The 12769-nt window shown below is 41.6% G+C and overlaps 1 protein-coding gene across 3 annotated transcripts; it reads right to left on the bottom strand.

Annotated features, from left to right (window-relative positions):
* Positions 1–754: 754 nt before the first annotated feature.
* trim35-13 (tripartite motif containing 35-13) lies at positions 755–10726 on the bottom strand. 3 transcript variants are annotated; one of them, XM_080856726.1, is made up of 7 exons: positions 10350–10481; positions 4747–6881; positions 3980–4075; positions 3645–3875; positions 3490–3512; positions 3215–3333; positions 755–2524 (listed from the first exon to the last, which is right to left on the bottom strand). In XM_080856726.1, the coding sequence occupies exons 2-7, from the start codon at positions 5140–5142 to the stop codon at positions 1986–1988; spliced, it is 1404 nt and encodes a 467-aa protein (XP_080712852.1). In that variant the 5' UTR covers positions 5143–6881; positions 10350–10481; the 3' UTR covers positions 755–1985. The 3 variants fall into 3 exon arrangements, with proteins under 3 accessions (XP_080712852.1, XP_080712853.1, XP_080712851.1); XM_080856727.1 differs by lacking the exon at positions 4747–6881 and having other exon boundaries at positions 10350–10726; XM_080856725.1 differs by lacking the exon at positions 10350–10481 and having other exon boundaries at positions 4747–10335.
* Positions 10727–12769: the final 2043 nt, after the last annotated feature.

Here is a 12769-nt window from a genome sequence, read left to right as displayed (position 1 = left end):
GCTCGGGAGGGATCTCCAGCTTCATATATTTGTCTGTTTTGTTTGTGTAGCATACTTGGGGTTCCCAGTATGCACTGGGTGTTGTGTTTTGTTGTTGTTGTTGTCGTTGTTTTAGCTGTTAGCGGCCCATTTTGTGTCTAGTAGGAGTGTATGTGATTGTTGACCATGTCGTCTGTGAGTTGATTAATGCCTGTGTCAGTCCCTTGTGTTGGTTTAATGTATCTGTGCACAGTGTCAATGGCGATCTCCCCTCCTTTTGTGCCATTGATGTATGAGTTCCTCCTACGTGTGTCCCCTACTACAATAAATGGCTGCTGCCAACAAACCAATGCTGTAAGAGTCATCCCTTCAGGAGAAGAGCCAAAAATGTGAGTGCTAAGCATTGTGTGTATGTTTTGTTGTGAGATTAGTCCATACATGAAGTTTATAGTTTAGGTATTTAGCAAACAAGTGAGCGACCACACACAGCCATAACGGATTATGTTAGCTTCATGTCAGCTGGAAGATACATCAATAAGAGTGTCCGTTTCATCTTAATCCTTTTTCATCAAGACACTTATTCAATGTATTCCTTTGGGTCAAACAGTCCTTGATTTGTGTGGGATTTTATATTTAGTTTTATTACTTCTAGCACGCAGGCTTGAGAAGAATTGACACTTGAAATAACCTCTCAGTGTGAAGAGCCTATAGGCCAAGTGACTGGGTTGATTTTGGAAGTGAGATTGTTAAAGTAATGGGAATCAACAACTGAGGATTTAAGACTGCATAACAGGATAACTTTAACTGTGAGACGAATCACTAACAACACACACCTGACAAACAAATCAGCATAAATGTTCTTAAACTTTTGAAACCAAGTCAAGCCAAAAAAAAAGACACCACAAACTAAACATACTGACAAATATATATATAATAGCCTGCACTGATCAGTACTCTATGATTCTATATTCAATTGTATTTTTTTTTAAACAAGGTATCTCTCCTGATGAATGTATGAATGCATGCATGCAGTAAAATCTTAATAGACTGAAATTATAAATATTGAACTTTCACAATTTCGCCAGGGAATGAGAATAAAGTTGGAGTTGTGGTATATGAACATGAATGATACTGAATCTCCAACTCTCAAATAATGTTGCTAGCAACTCATTATTTACTATCCTTCCATTTTCATTTGTTAAGCATTAGGTATAAGTATTAGGTAGGTCATGTCATGTCGAACAAGTTCCATAAATTAGATTTTTAACAGCTGAGTCTTGTGAACTTCACATATTTAGAGCATGGCTTAAGATATTGTTCCTTTTAATTATGTCTTCATGTATTGTCAATTTGCCTTGACTGGAAAGCACTTTGGGTTGATCCCTGTTGCTTTTAAATGCGCTCTATAAATGAAAGTGTCTTGACTAAATTCACAAATGAAGTTGCGTGTGGACAACAGAGTAAAATATTTTGTGGACAACGTCTAGTGGAAGGGGAGGGGGAAGGAGATGGACTTCTCTGCATGAGTCTACCTCAGTCTGCCCTCCCCTGCTTCATCTCATCTCAGCCCCATGCACAGACGTTACCACTTATATACTCTGCACTATCACTTTCCAAACACACACACACACACAGAAGCACAAGAACACTATCTTGCACTATCCATCCACACAAGCACACGACCATTATATTTGTTTGCACTATCCACACCAGCAGCACAAGATCACTTTCCTCCTGGACACCGACAATCACAATCATTGCATTCTGCATCATAGGGTCAGAGCCATCACTGTATCTGTAAACACTCTATGTTATTATGTTCTCCCTATGTTTGTATTTGTGATTTATGCACTGTATGTACGTATGTCGGTGAGGCGTATAAGTGTTTATGTGTATAAGCTACTGGATGACCTAAATTTCCCCTCGGGATTAATAAAGTATCCATCTATCTATCTATCTATCTATCTAGTGGTCCACCGTCACAGACAGTCTCACTGGCATTAGCCTCAGCGGTCCACCGTCACAGACAGTCTCATGGGCATGACCCTCAGCGGGTGTTCCTTGCACGCTGTGCAGAAGTAAGGGAAGAATCTCGGGCTGACAATGCTGGTGAAAGTATAGAGGGGCGTCCTCTCCCGAGGGTCATAGAACGTCACCTTTGACCGATCCATATCCAGCACCACTCTGACGACCAGCGGATCCTGGGTCATCGTCAGGGCTGACCAGGGCGCCGTGCAAGCCTTGTACTCGCAGTTGCGAAAGCGAATGGCATAGAAGCCTTCTGAGGGCGTCAGCACGTGCTTGCCCTTCCGGTTGATGGACTCGCTGGCCACCCCCACCACCCAGTAGGTGTTGTCCTTGACCTCCACATCCCAGGTGTGTCGGCCCGAGCTGTAGCCGTCCGAGCCCAGCATCTCAGCGCTGACGTCGAAGCGCTCTGGGTTGTTGGGGAGCTTGAAGGTCTGGGTGAGGCATTGCACCGTGTTCAGATCTTTGGACAGAAGGAAACAGCTGGCTGCTGTGTTGGGGTCTAGGGTTACGGGAGCTGGAGTCAAAATAAGAGGAAGCATCTCAATGTGTGAAAGTGAAAGTTACTTAACTACTAAAAGCATTACAATAGCATACCTAATGACTTTGTGAGGAGCCTTTAGGACCCCTTTCTAGGCTGATTTTGTCAAAGACACTGTTAACTTTTTTTGGGATCCTTTTTTGAGGATTGAGGTGAGACAAAAAAATGAGCTCCAAAACCTTTCGATTCAATGACTTGCAAAACCATTCAAACAATGACTTCTCTGCAGGTTTTGTTTGTTTCTCAGGATGGGGTAGGGGTAGAATGCAGTGTCACATGCTTAAGCATTCTTGAGGTAGTGCCAGGAATTTGTTTTGGAACAGTCTCTTTTCACAGCCATAGTTTTGAATTGGGAAATTATTATTTCTTTTACCTGAATGCACCCCAAAATTGTATGTTTGTAATCACTGCATATCAGTAGTCGATGCATAAAATCAACTCTTTTGTTTCTGTGGGATGTGACTAAGTTGCAAATGTATTGAAGTCTTCAGACCATAGAGGATTCTTCACTATATGAGATGGAGAGGGGAGTAGCCTAGCAAGATTCTGGGAGTGAAGGATATCAGTTTCAGTTCTCACATCAACTCTCTCTCAATGATAAAAACAAACCTAATGTAAGGCACAGTGCACCTGGAAATGCATTTCTTTGATGAAAACAAGACTCACTGAATTTAACAATACCCTTCATTTTCTCCCAGACTTTAAACTTCAGAGAGCCTAAGTGCTTTGCGACATCAATCAGACTTCCAGAGAGCATGTCTGGGTCCAAAGGTTTACGCCAGGTTCTGTAAAAACAAATGTGCAGAATTAAACTCACTTTGTGCTGCTTCATAAAATGTGTGCAAATGTGTGAGGGAGAAGTAATGTCTTTAATAATTACATAATTACAATTATATCCATTGACCCCTTTTAAACTTTCACTGGTACATCATTTTACATACCTTTTGATGGTGTCCTTATAATTCTACAGAGGAAAGACATAGATTTTATTTCCTTAGGCATACCAGTAGGTTTCCAGGCAGAGCATAACATGGTCAACATTACAGTGAACCCTTAAGTGTTGGTCATTTCAAAGGAAACTTTGAGGTTTTGTTACCTTTAAAAATGGTATGTCTTTGGATCTCATCTCCTGCTCGGCTCTTCTGACTGTGTTTGCGAGGCAGGTCAGTTCATCGGTTATGTCTGCAATCCGATCATTTATTATCTGGCACTTCATTTTCTCCTCTTCTTTCAGAAGCTTAATCCTTTCGGCTTCTTCCTCCCGCAGGAACTTGTAAAGCGATTCAAACTCTTCCCTAATTTGGCTCTCTGTATGCTCAGCTTGAGCCTATGAAAACAAATGATTCTTGAATTAACTGTGGACGTGCTAAATTTCAGTAATTTCATGACTGCATTTTCAACACACAAACAATATACTCATACTCAAATTACCTTTATATGCTCTGTCACTTGATCAGCAGTCACTTTAGCTGTCTTGTAAAGCTTGAGTTTATCTTTAAGTGGTTTAAGGGCAGTCTTGAGCTCCTCCTGAAAGGCAAAAACAACTATCACAACAGCGTATAACTTCTGGTGGTTGCTTTAAATTACCACATTACCTCACGTCTGATGGTTTGTTGCAATGGGGTGATAAAAAAGGCACTAAATACACAAATGGGCTGTCAAGGATCACTGGGTGAAGGTGACAGCCAAAATGATCAATTAAGCAAATTGACAAATTAAATTGTTATGTTTGTGTTGATATTAAGACTAACGTGTTCCAGTCCCGTGGGTAGAGTAGGTAAGGGGCAGCTGGTCCTGCCAGGAATGCATCACCAAACACTTGAGAAGGGTCAGATTTCAAGGCTTCCTGAGCCCTCACATGAACCCCAAAATATAAGCCTATTATTAGCTATATAAGACACGAAGCCAAGCATCCACAAATAACATACTGTCTCTGTGGATCTATCAGAAGAACTGGGTACGTCGGTCTGCCCAGCATTAATTACAGTAGTTCAAGCTAGTTCAAGTGGCTTGACATGTGTTATGCTTGGTGTGTACTAGTGCAAATATCTAAACTGCATGCAAAACAGATAAACCAGAGGTAAGTTTTGAATCCCTGTCCAAGTAAGAGAAGAAGAGGCAATACCAGAAGAGGCAATACCAGATCACAGTTCCGTGGATGGTCGGTTGACAAATTGGCCATTGTTGTGTCGACTTACCTTACAGTCATACGCAGCTTCGCCTAAGGAGTACAACCTGTGACCTATGTGACGGGGAGACGACTTGCAGACCTCACAAGCAGGCAGCAGTTCCTCCAAGCAAAAAAGGGTTAACGTACTGCCGTGCTCGTTGCATGCCGAAGGATCACTCTTCTTGCGCTCCAGGATGTAAGCCTCACAGGTCTTCTCCAGCATGGTGTTCACCACCAGCTCTTCCATTGAGGAAGGAACGCAACACAAGGGGCAACTGCGGTTGTCCTTGTTCCCATCCCAAAAGCCCTCCAGGCATGGTTTACAGAAGCGGTGCCTGCATAACAGGACCACAGGCTGCCGGAAGATCTGTGCGCAGATGGGGCAGGACAGATCATCCTCGAGCTGAGAGTTTCTGTAAGCCATTTCTCCTGAGTGTTTTGAGCTAGCCCTCTGGAGGTCAGTCGAGGATACTTCAGTTGCTCCACCCTACTTCTCCTCTCCACCCTCTTACGCACGAAAGGACTTGTAGGCATGTGTCACCCCATTTGCACCTCCAAGAAACCCACATGGCCATAAGCTTCATGCTTAAACACTGCCTTTGCGGAGATCAAGGGTATTATAGAATAGCTATGTTGTGTGAGTGCCAGTTTTCATACAATGTTTTGCAAAAGCTTGGGTCCAAACAAAGGGATCAAACAATTGTAATTCTGTTCACATCCCAGTAAGAGATACTGATGAGATTGCGGTCAACTTTAGGATACAGCATATTGGAGGTATTAAGAGGGTAACCAGATAAGTATTAAGTTTGTGTGGGACTGTTACCAATGCTTAAAGGTCACGTAAAACTTTGATATAACGTCTATCTAACTGAACAAGAAACATTTGTATTCTGCTTCTCAGCAAAATCACACCTTTACTTTGTCCTCTAGTTAATACCACAGCACACCAGTTAAGACACAGGCTACAGCTTTTGCTATATGAAAGATATGATGAGCACAGTGCTGTTTGTCATCCCAAAGGGATACTAATTTTGAAACATGTCTTTATTGATAGACATCCAACAAGCATTGGCCATTACAGGCCCATGAAACGCAACTGTAAAAAAGCATAGAACACAATGGGTTCAACAAGTCCTTTACCAATGCAAGATTAAAAAAAAAACATTTTCCAAATTCTTTTAAAAGAGTAGAAATAATTGCCTTTTCAGCTGCCATAGTTGCAAAGTTTGGGTAACACAGTGTGTTCAATGCACCACCGCTTCAGTTTAAAGAAACGCTTTGTTACCTTTTATTGGGGCTTAATGTGTCCCTGGTTGCTGCTTTTAATGTAGTCCCATTAAATAGAGTGGCAAGTTTGCCGCAACGGTTCATGTGCCAGGTGGGTTAAAGAACACATCCACGTGTTCTTATTGCTAACATTAAAAAACCAAATGACCCATGAAAATTAAAATACAAGACATTATCTTATTATGCAGGATGTGGGACAAAGGGTCAAAATGCTATGCAGTACCACTCAAAGTGGGACACTTGAACACCCTAATTTAGACAAGGATCACCTCACTCCCTCAACTTCAAACTACAAATACATACTGTATAGCTTTCCTAATAACTCTTAACACATCCCTTTTAGCCACCATCTTGTGATAATTTCCTTTCGTGGTGCCATTATCATTAAGCTGACTATAGTCTATACAGGTACTACAGAGAGGACTGATGTTTTAGCAAGAGCCACAAATGGATGATGCTATTTTCTAGCAGTCTGCTATTTATTATGCTATTTGCAAGCAGGAGGGTGTGTGTGTGTGTATGTGGGAGGGGGGGGGGGCTTGTTCCTCTTGCAGAGTAAGCAATTCCGCACTGTCATAAATGGGAGACTCACAGAATTTCACCAAAACATGTCCCATTATTTCTCTCTGGAGTGGTTTGTATTCTCTGTATTCGTTCTGTATTTTACTCCTCCTTAAATATGGTATCTTCCTTTAGTTGTATCTGGGAATGTCAGAGCCCTCATCAACGAACTCCTGGGCCTGAGAATACATCTTGACACTTGATACTCTGCTTTTCTGTTGCACATCCTTCTCTGTTTCTCCTGAATCAGTTTCTGGCTTGTAGAGCACTCACCCCTCCCCCACCTTGTGCCAAGGCCTGACTGTTCTCCTTCTCCTTAAGACAGGACATCAACATTAATCATTAACATTATATTAAATACAATTTGACTATTACATTAACAAACACCTCTATCAACAGAGGTTTTGGTTTTAATCTCCCAGAGTAGGCTCTGCCCGTGTCTAAATTAGGCTGTGATATCCCAGATTTGATTACACATGTCCTTGTCTGGTCTTGCCCCCTCTGCATGACATTTATCTCTTTCACAGTCGTTCTAATCGAATGACAACAAAGTGGTCAATAAACTGACATGGGAATTGAATTGCAAAGTGCTGGATTGCATTTGAGTGATCAATGAATACTATGACAGACATGTCTTCACAGAGAACCCTGCCACCAAGTGGCCCATACATTATGATAAATCAAAGTGTAGTTAAATAGGTAACTATAATGCTGTCACATAGTATATTTAATTTTATACAGCTACTTACATAGTAACACATGTAACACAGCCTTAGGTGTTTTATGAGTTGCCCTGGATCTAATATTTTTTCCACAAAAATACAAATCATTTAAAAAATACAGTTCTGGATCTATAGATGTGTCATGCCGATCATGCATTAAAGTCCTCGATAGTAATATAATATTGTTGATCAAAAGCACAAGCAGCAGATCTACTTCAACACTACTTGGCATGCCAGATTTTGTCGGTCGGCACAAGAGGAAGAGAGAGCACTGTTTACAAGCTAAGCGAGCTAATTCACTGAGGCAGTGGCTCAAAACAAGACAACAAGAGCTCTGATAAAATAAATGTAAAAAATGTTTTACTGGTTGATGAAATGAAATGTGAAAATGTAGATATCATGTTTAAGAAAAAAGCTGATGGGAATCTGTTTTTTTTTATTAAAAGTTCAATTGCAGATTATATTTTATTGGTGGCGGTTATGTGGCGTAATTTTTCTCCAAATGTCAAAGGGGGGCTAGCCATGAAAAGTTTGGAGAAAAGTTCATGCGAGTCAGACAGATGACGGGCCATGCATGCCATGGGCTGTCTTTAGGCTTACTGTTCCTGTCTCAAACTGTGTGAAAACGGTGTATTGAAAAGGCTTATAAAAATCACTTATATAATCAGATATTAATCATAATATTATATTGAAAATAGAAGAATAATCTTTCCAAGTTTAGCCTGGGAATAAAGCAACTATTAGTCTAAAAAAATACATTTTTAAAACAAAATCACGTATGTCACAATTAATGGCACCACAAGAAATTTGAATTAAAGAAATGTAAGCAGCCAATCAATTTCATTGGAGTATAAAAATGAGGAGACACAGGGCCCAAATCCCTTAGTCATCCATCACCATGGGAAAGATTAAGAAGCATTCCAATTGCAACAAGACAAAAGTGTGCTGATTTGCACAAATTAGGGATTGGATTATAAGAAAATAGCTGCTTGACTATCAAGATTTAGCTTCTTGTCAGAGGCAGTCCAATTTTAAATGCCCATATCAAAAACTATTATGAACCAACCTCGAAGAGGATGCAAGGCTATTTTGTCAGCAGCCACAGTGAGGAGGATAATAATAGAAGTAAAAGAATCTCCAAAGACCACAGTTTCAAAATTACAGTTTGGTAACATCTTGGGGTCACCCTGTCTTCAAATCCACCATAAGACATTACCTCCACTGCACGTTTGCCCTACTTGACTGAAGTTGCCCCTGTATTTGCGATCAGGGGACGGGGACGTGCCCGCTGCGGTTAGTTAGAGTTTAAAATGATATTGGCAAAATATGCGATCAGGGGACGGGGGCGTGGCAGCAACGGTTAGAGAGAGTTTAAAATGATATTGGCAAAATTTGCGATCAGATGACAGGGGCGTGGCAGCGGTGGTTAGTTAGAGTTTAAAATGATATTGGCAAAATTTGCGATCAGGGGACTGGGGCGTGGCAGCGGTGGTGACAAAAATGAGTGTGTTGCCCCTTTTTTCCAGGGCAGAGCAACTGCCCTTCAAAATTCCTGTGCACGTCCCTGGAGAAAAGCACCTAATACCAAGCGTTCAATATGGTGGAGGGTCTGTGATGCTGTGGGGCTGTTTCTCCTCCAAAGGCCCAGGCGGTATAGTTCACATACAAGGCACTATGGATTCCAGGAAGTACCAGGTGATTTTCAATCAAAATTGGACTGCCTCTGACAAGAAGCTAATCTTCCAGCAAGATGGTACTACTACATTGTCACAGGGTTTCCAATACAGACCGCAAAACAACACGGTGAATAGCCTGGGTGGCTGTGTGTATCTCTCATCTTCACATGACTGCATACTCTCAAAATGAATGCTATAAAACTAGCAATCTAGAAAAGGGGGTTTTATTCACATCTTAATCCAACGACAGATTAATAAAGCACCGATGTACATTGGACCACATTGCTCCCTCTTAGAACACAGATTTGCCGCAAGAACTGCCACTGAGTACTACAGAGATCTAGATACTTTACAGGGACATGGACATGAAACAGATGCCTCACTGGTAATGACTGGTAACAGGTGAAGGCTGTCTCCACATGAATATCTCTAGTGACAAACATGTAAGAAGCGATAAAGAGAGAGAACAAAACCAGTAGGTCACATACTGATCCAATTATGGCTCTATGGCAACTGGATTATATTGGTCTGACTATTATAAGGTCAAGGACTTCACAGGAGGGTTTTATGTTGGGCCTGCAGGTGTTGCCGACATGGGCAGGCTGGCTTCATCTCAGATTATGAACTGTATACCACCCGTGAGACATACATAGGACACAGATGGGGGTGGGTACGTTTACAGGCAGAGCAGTGCAACACATGACAATGTCATGCCAAACTTAGACAAGCATATGTAAGACCAATTCAAAATTAGGTCTGTGTTCAGAAGCTTGCTGCCATTGGACTAGCGCACAGCATTGTGGTGATATCTTTATCCTCCTTTAAATACATTAAATTGATGAAAAGCAAAGCAATGCTGTTGCTTTTCGTCCTTTTAGAGAACAGCTTTTGGTCTGACCTTTAAACAGTCATATCCTCAGTTGTGTTTTAATGCAACACTCTTGACTGTGAAGGTAACAGGCAGCTACAGATGTGTACACAATGCAATTATTTCTCAGAATAGATACAATCAAACAAAAGACACTGTTGCATGAGGTTGCTGAAAGGTATTTAAATCACATCACATGATGCGAGTTTACTACTCAGCGCTTTCTAACACTATAAAACTCATCAGCCGTAGAAGGCATTCCTCTGAAACACTGTTTGAATTAATGACACACCGGTCTGGACCTTTGTGATTTGGCAGGACACAGATACTCAGCAAACTACATACTTTGGCCGTTCACCATTTGGTATTTTGAACCACTCATGATCAATATCTTGGTGCTCCGATGAATGTTGGCATTCTACATGAGACAAATACAGTGTTTCATAACACGTCTTAGGGTAGTCATGCATAATGCACAGTATAGTCACGCATTTGCTATCCATGTTAGATCACATACCTTGCAGTCTTCAAACGCCTCTTTGAGGGGATATACTCTGTGGTTTGTGTGGCTCCCATACTTATAGCAAAACTCACAAACAGGACACAAATCCGCCACACAGAAAAAGGTCAGCTTCTCATCATGCTCCTCACATAGGTTTGTCAGGGAGGCATCAGACTTTTTACTGCACATGGGACAGTCCTGAGACCCCTGTTCCTCCCAGAACTGCATAAGGCAGAACTGGCAAAAGCTGCTGCCACAGGCCAGGCAGGAGAGGACGACCGGGACATTGAAGATTTCTCCACACACATTGCAGGAGGGATCCTCATCAATAATTGCGGAGGCTTCAGCCTCCATTCTGCATGCAAAGTTCTGGACTTGTGTGCCTATAAGAGGCTGAATGATACTCTATGTACTGTATGCATGCTCCAGTGACAGACCAGATTTAGTTACAGGACCCTGCCCCATCCCCCGCCCTTTTCTCAAACAGACACACATCCACAAATCATGTCTCCAAGTCATGTTTGTTTTTATTACCGCCATGTTTGTTTTGATAACTGCCTTGCATATTAACCTGAGCTAAATGTTAGACTTTTTACTTCACATGGGACAGTCCTGAGACCCCTGCTCCTCCCAGAACTGCATAAGGCAGAACTGGCTAAAGCTACTGCCACAGGCCAGGCAGGATAGGACGACCGGGACATTGAAGATTTCTCCACAAACATTGCAGGAGGGATCCTCCTCGATAAATGCGGAGGCTTCAGCCTCAATTCAGCAGGCAAAGTTCTGGACTTGTGTGCCTATAAGAGGCTGAATGATACTCTATGTACTCTATGCATGCTCCAGTGACAGGTCAGATTTAGTTACAGGACACTGCCCTTTCCTACCCCCAACCCCCTTTTCTCAAATAAATCCAGTCTGCAAGACATGTTTGTTAAGTGATTGCACAAGCAATCCCATATTGTTCTTTTATTATTTTTATCAGTAGCCAGACATGACATTTTATTTGTATATCACTGTACTTTTGGTTTGCATCAGTAAACAGCCATAATAGCCACACTGCTTTCTAACTGACTAACTTACTAACATAAGTTGAGTAGCTAATGGTAAGTCACGCTCAGCTAGCAAGCTAATGTAAGCTATTTTGAACTAGCACACAACAGACAATTAAGACAACAAGGGTCGAACAAATTATAGTTTCTAGCGTTAGTCAGTGGTGTAGTGGTCAAATAAAAGGGGTATACATGTCCCGTGACACACTCTTAAACGCTTTTACAAAAAGTGGATAGATTACATAACCTCTTTGCAGGACTGTATTTAAAAAAACATATATAATAGATATATGACACAAATAACAATTTGACATGTCATTCAGAATTCAACATAGAAACGGTTCTGGGGAAGCAACTCAATCCGTTAATACTCAGACTCAGAAGACCGAGTGCAATAAACTGAAGTTTTATTCAATCCTGCAGACATTTCATTAAAATCGAAAGTGGTGGTCCATGGAGCAGCTCTGTCAAAAACCCAGTCCACTAACTATTTAAAGGGCATATTACGTCACTATGCTTTCCATTCAAAAGCCTAAAACTTATATTATTCTCAAATCTATACATTTTATCCACGCTCAGCCAATCAGAATATTCTCGCTCACTTGTTGCGAAACACACTTTTCCAGGTGCTGGCTCTTAATGAGCAGTTATTACCTTATTAGTAGTTTTACCCCTCCTGATTATGGGAGCATGGCTCTTTCGTGGGAACTTCTACCTGTTCTTTGATGAACTCTGCATCCCCTTATGCATAAACCTGTCACTGTAAGCCTGCACCTGTGGAAACAGTATGATCTTGGGTTAAGAAAGTCGGCCTCTCTGTTTGGCCTGACCTTCATCTCTAAACACAGTCCTCTCTGCCTGGTAATTAGGCCTCTCTGCACGTAGGCCTCGAAGACTGGCCTGACCTTGGTCTGTGCGCACGGGCCATTCTGTTTGAACTAACAAAACACTCACTCCTGCACACAGGCTATTCTCTTTGACCTAACAAAACATCCATTGCTGCACAACTCGCAAAAACTGCTTCGTGTTCACCACACAACAGGATTATAACCATGATTCTCAACAATGGATAACTTCATGTCCAACCAAAATTAATGGAAATAGGAATTCCCACTGTGTACATTTGTGCTGATTCAGACAGGTTGCCTAGTTAATGTTGTGTTAGCCAGGTGAGCTATACTGTAAACAGCTCGCTTGAGCATCGATTTGTTGCTACAGCACGCAATAATAACTATTGTTTATGTTTATGTTTTAAGGATTCTCAAAATACTGCCTGTCTGATGGCCATGCCTTTGTGTCTGCATAGCTGCAGCTCCTGTAATTTGCATGCTTGTTCACGTTGGAAAGGAATGGAATGAGTAGGGAGGGAGGGATGGAGGGGGCAGT

Source organism: Sprattus sprattus, assembly GCF_963457725.1.
Source record: "Sprattus sprattus genome assembly, chromosome: 18".
Lineage (NCBI taxonomy): Eukaryota > Metazoa > Chordata > Actinopteri > Clupeiformes > Clupeidae > Sprattus > Sprattus sprattus.
The sequence above is the reverse complement of the archived record's forward strand: the minus strand, read 5'-3'. Positions and strand labels throughout refer to the sequence as shown.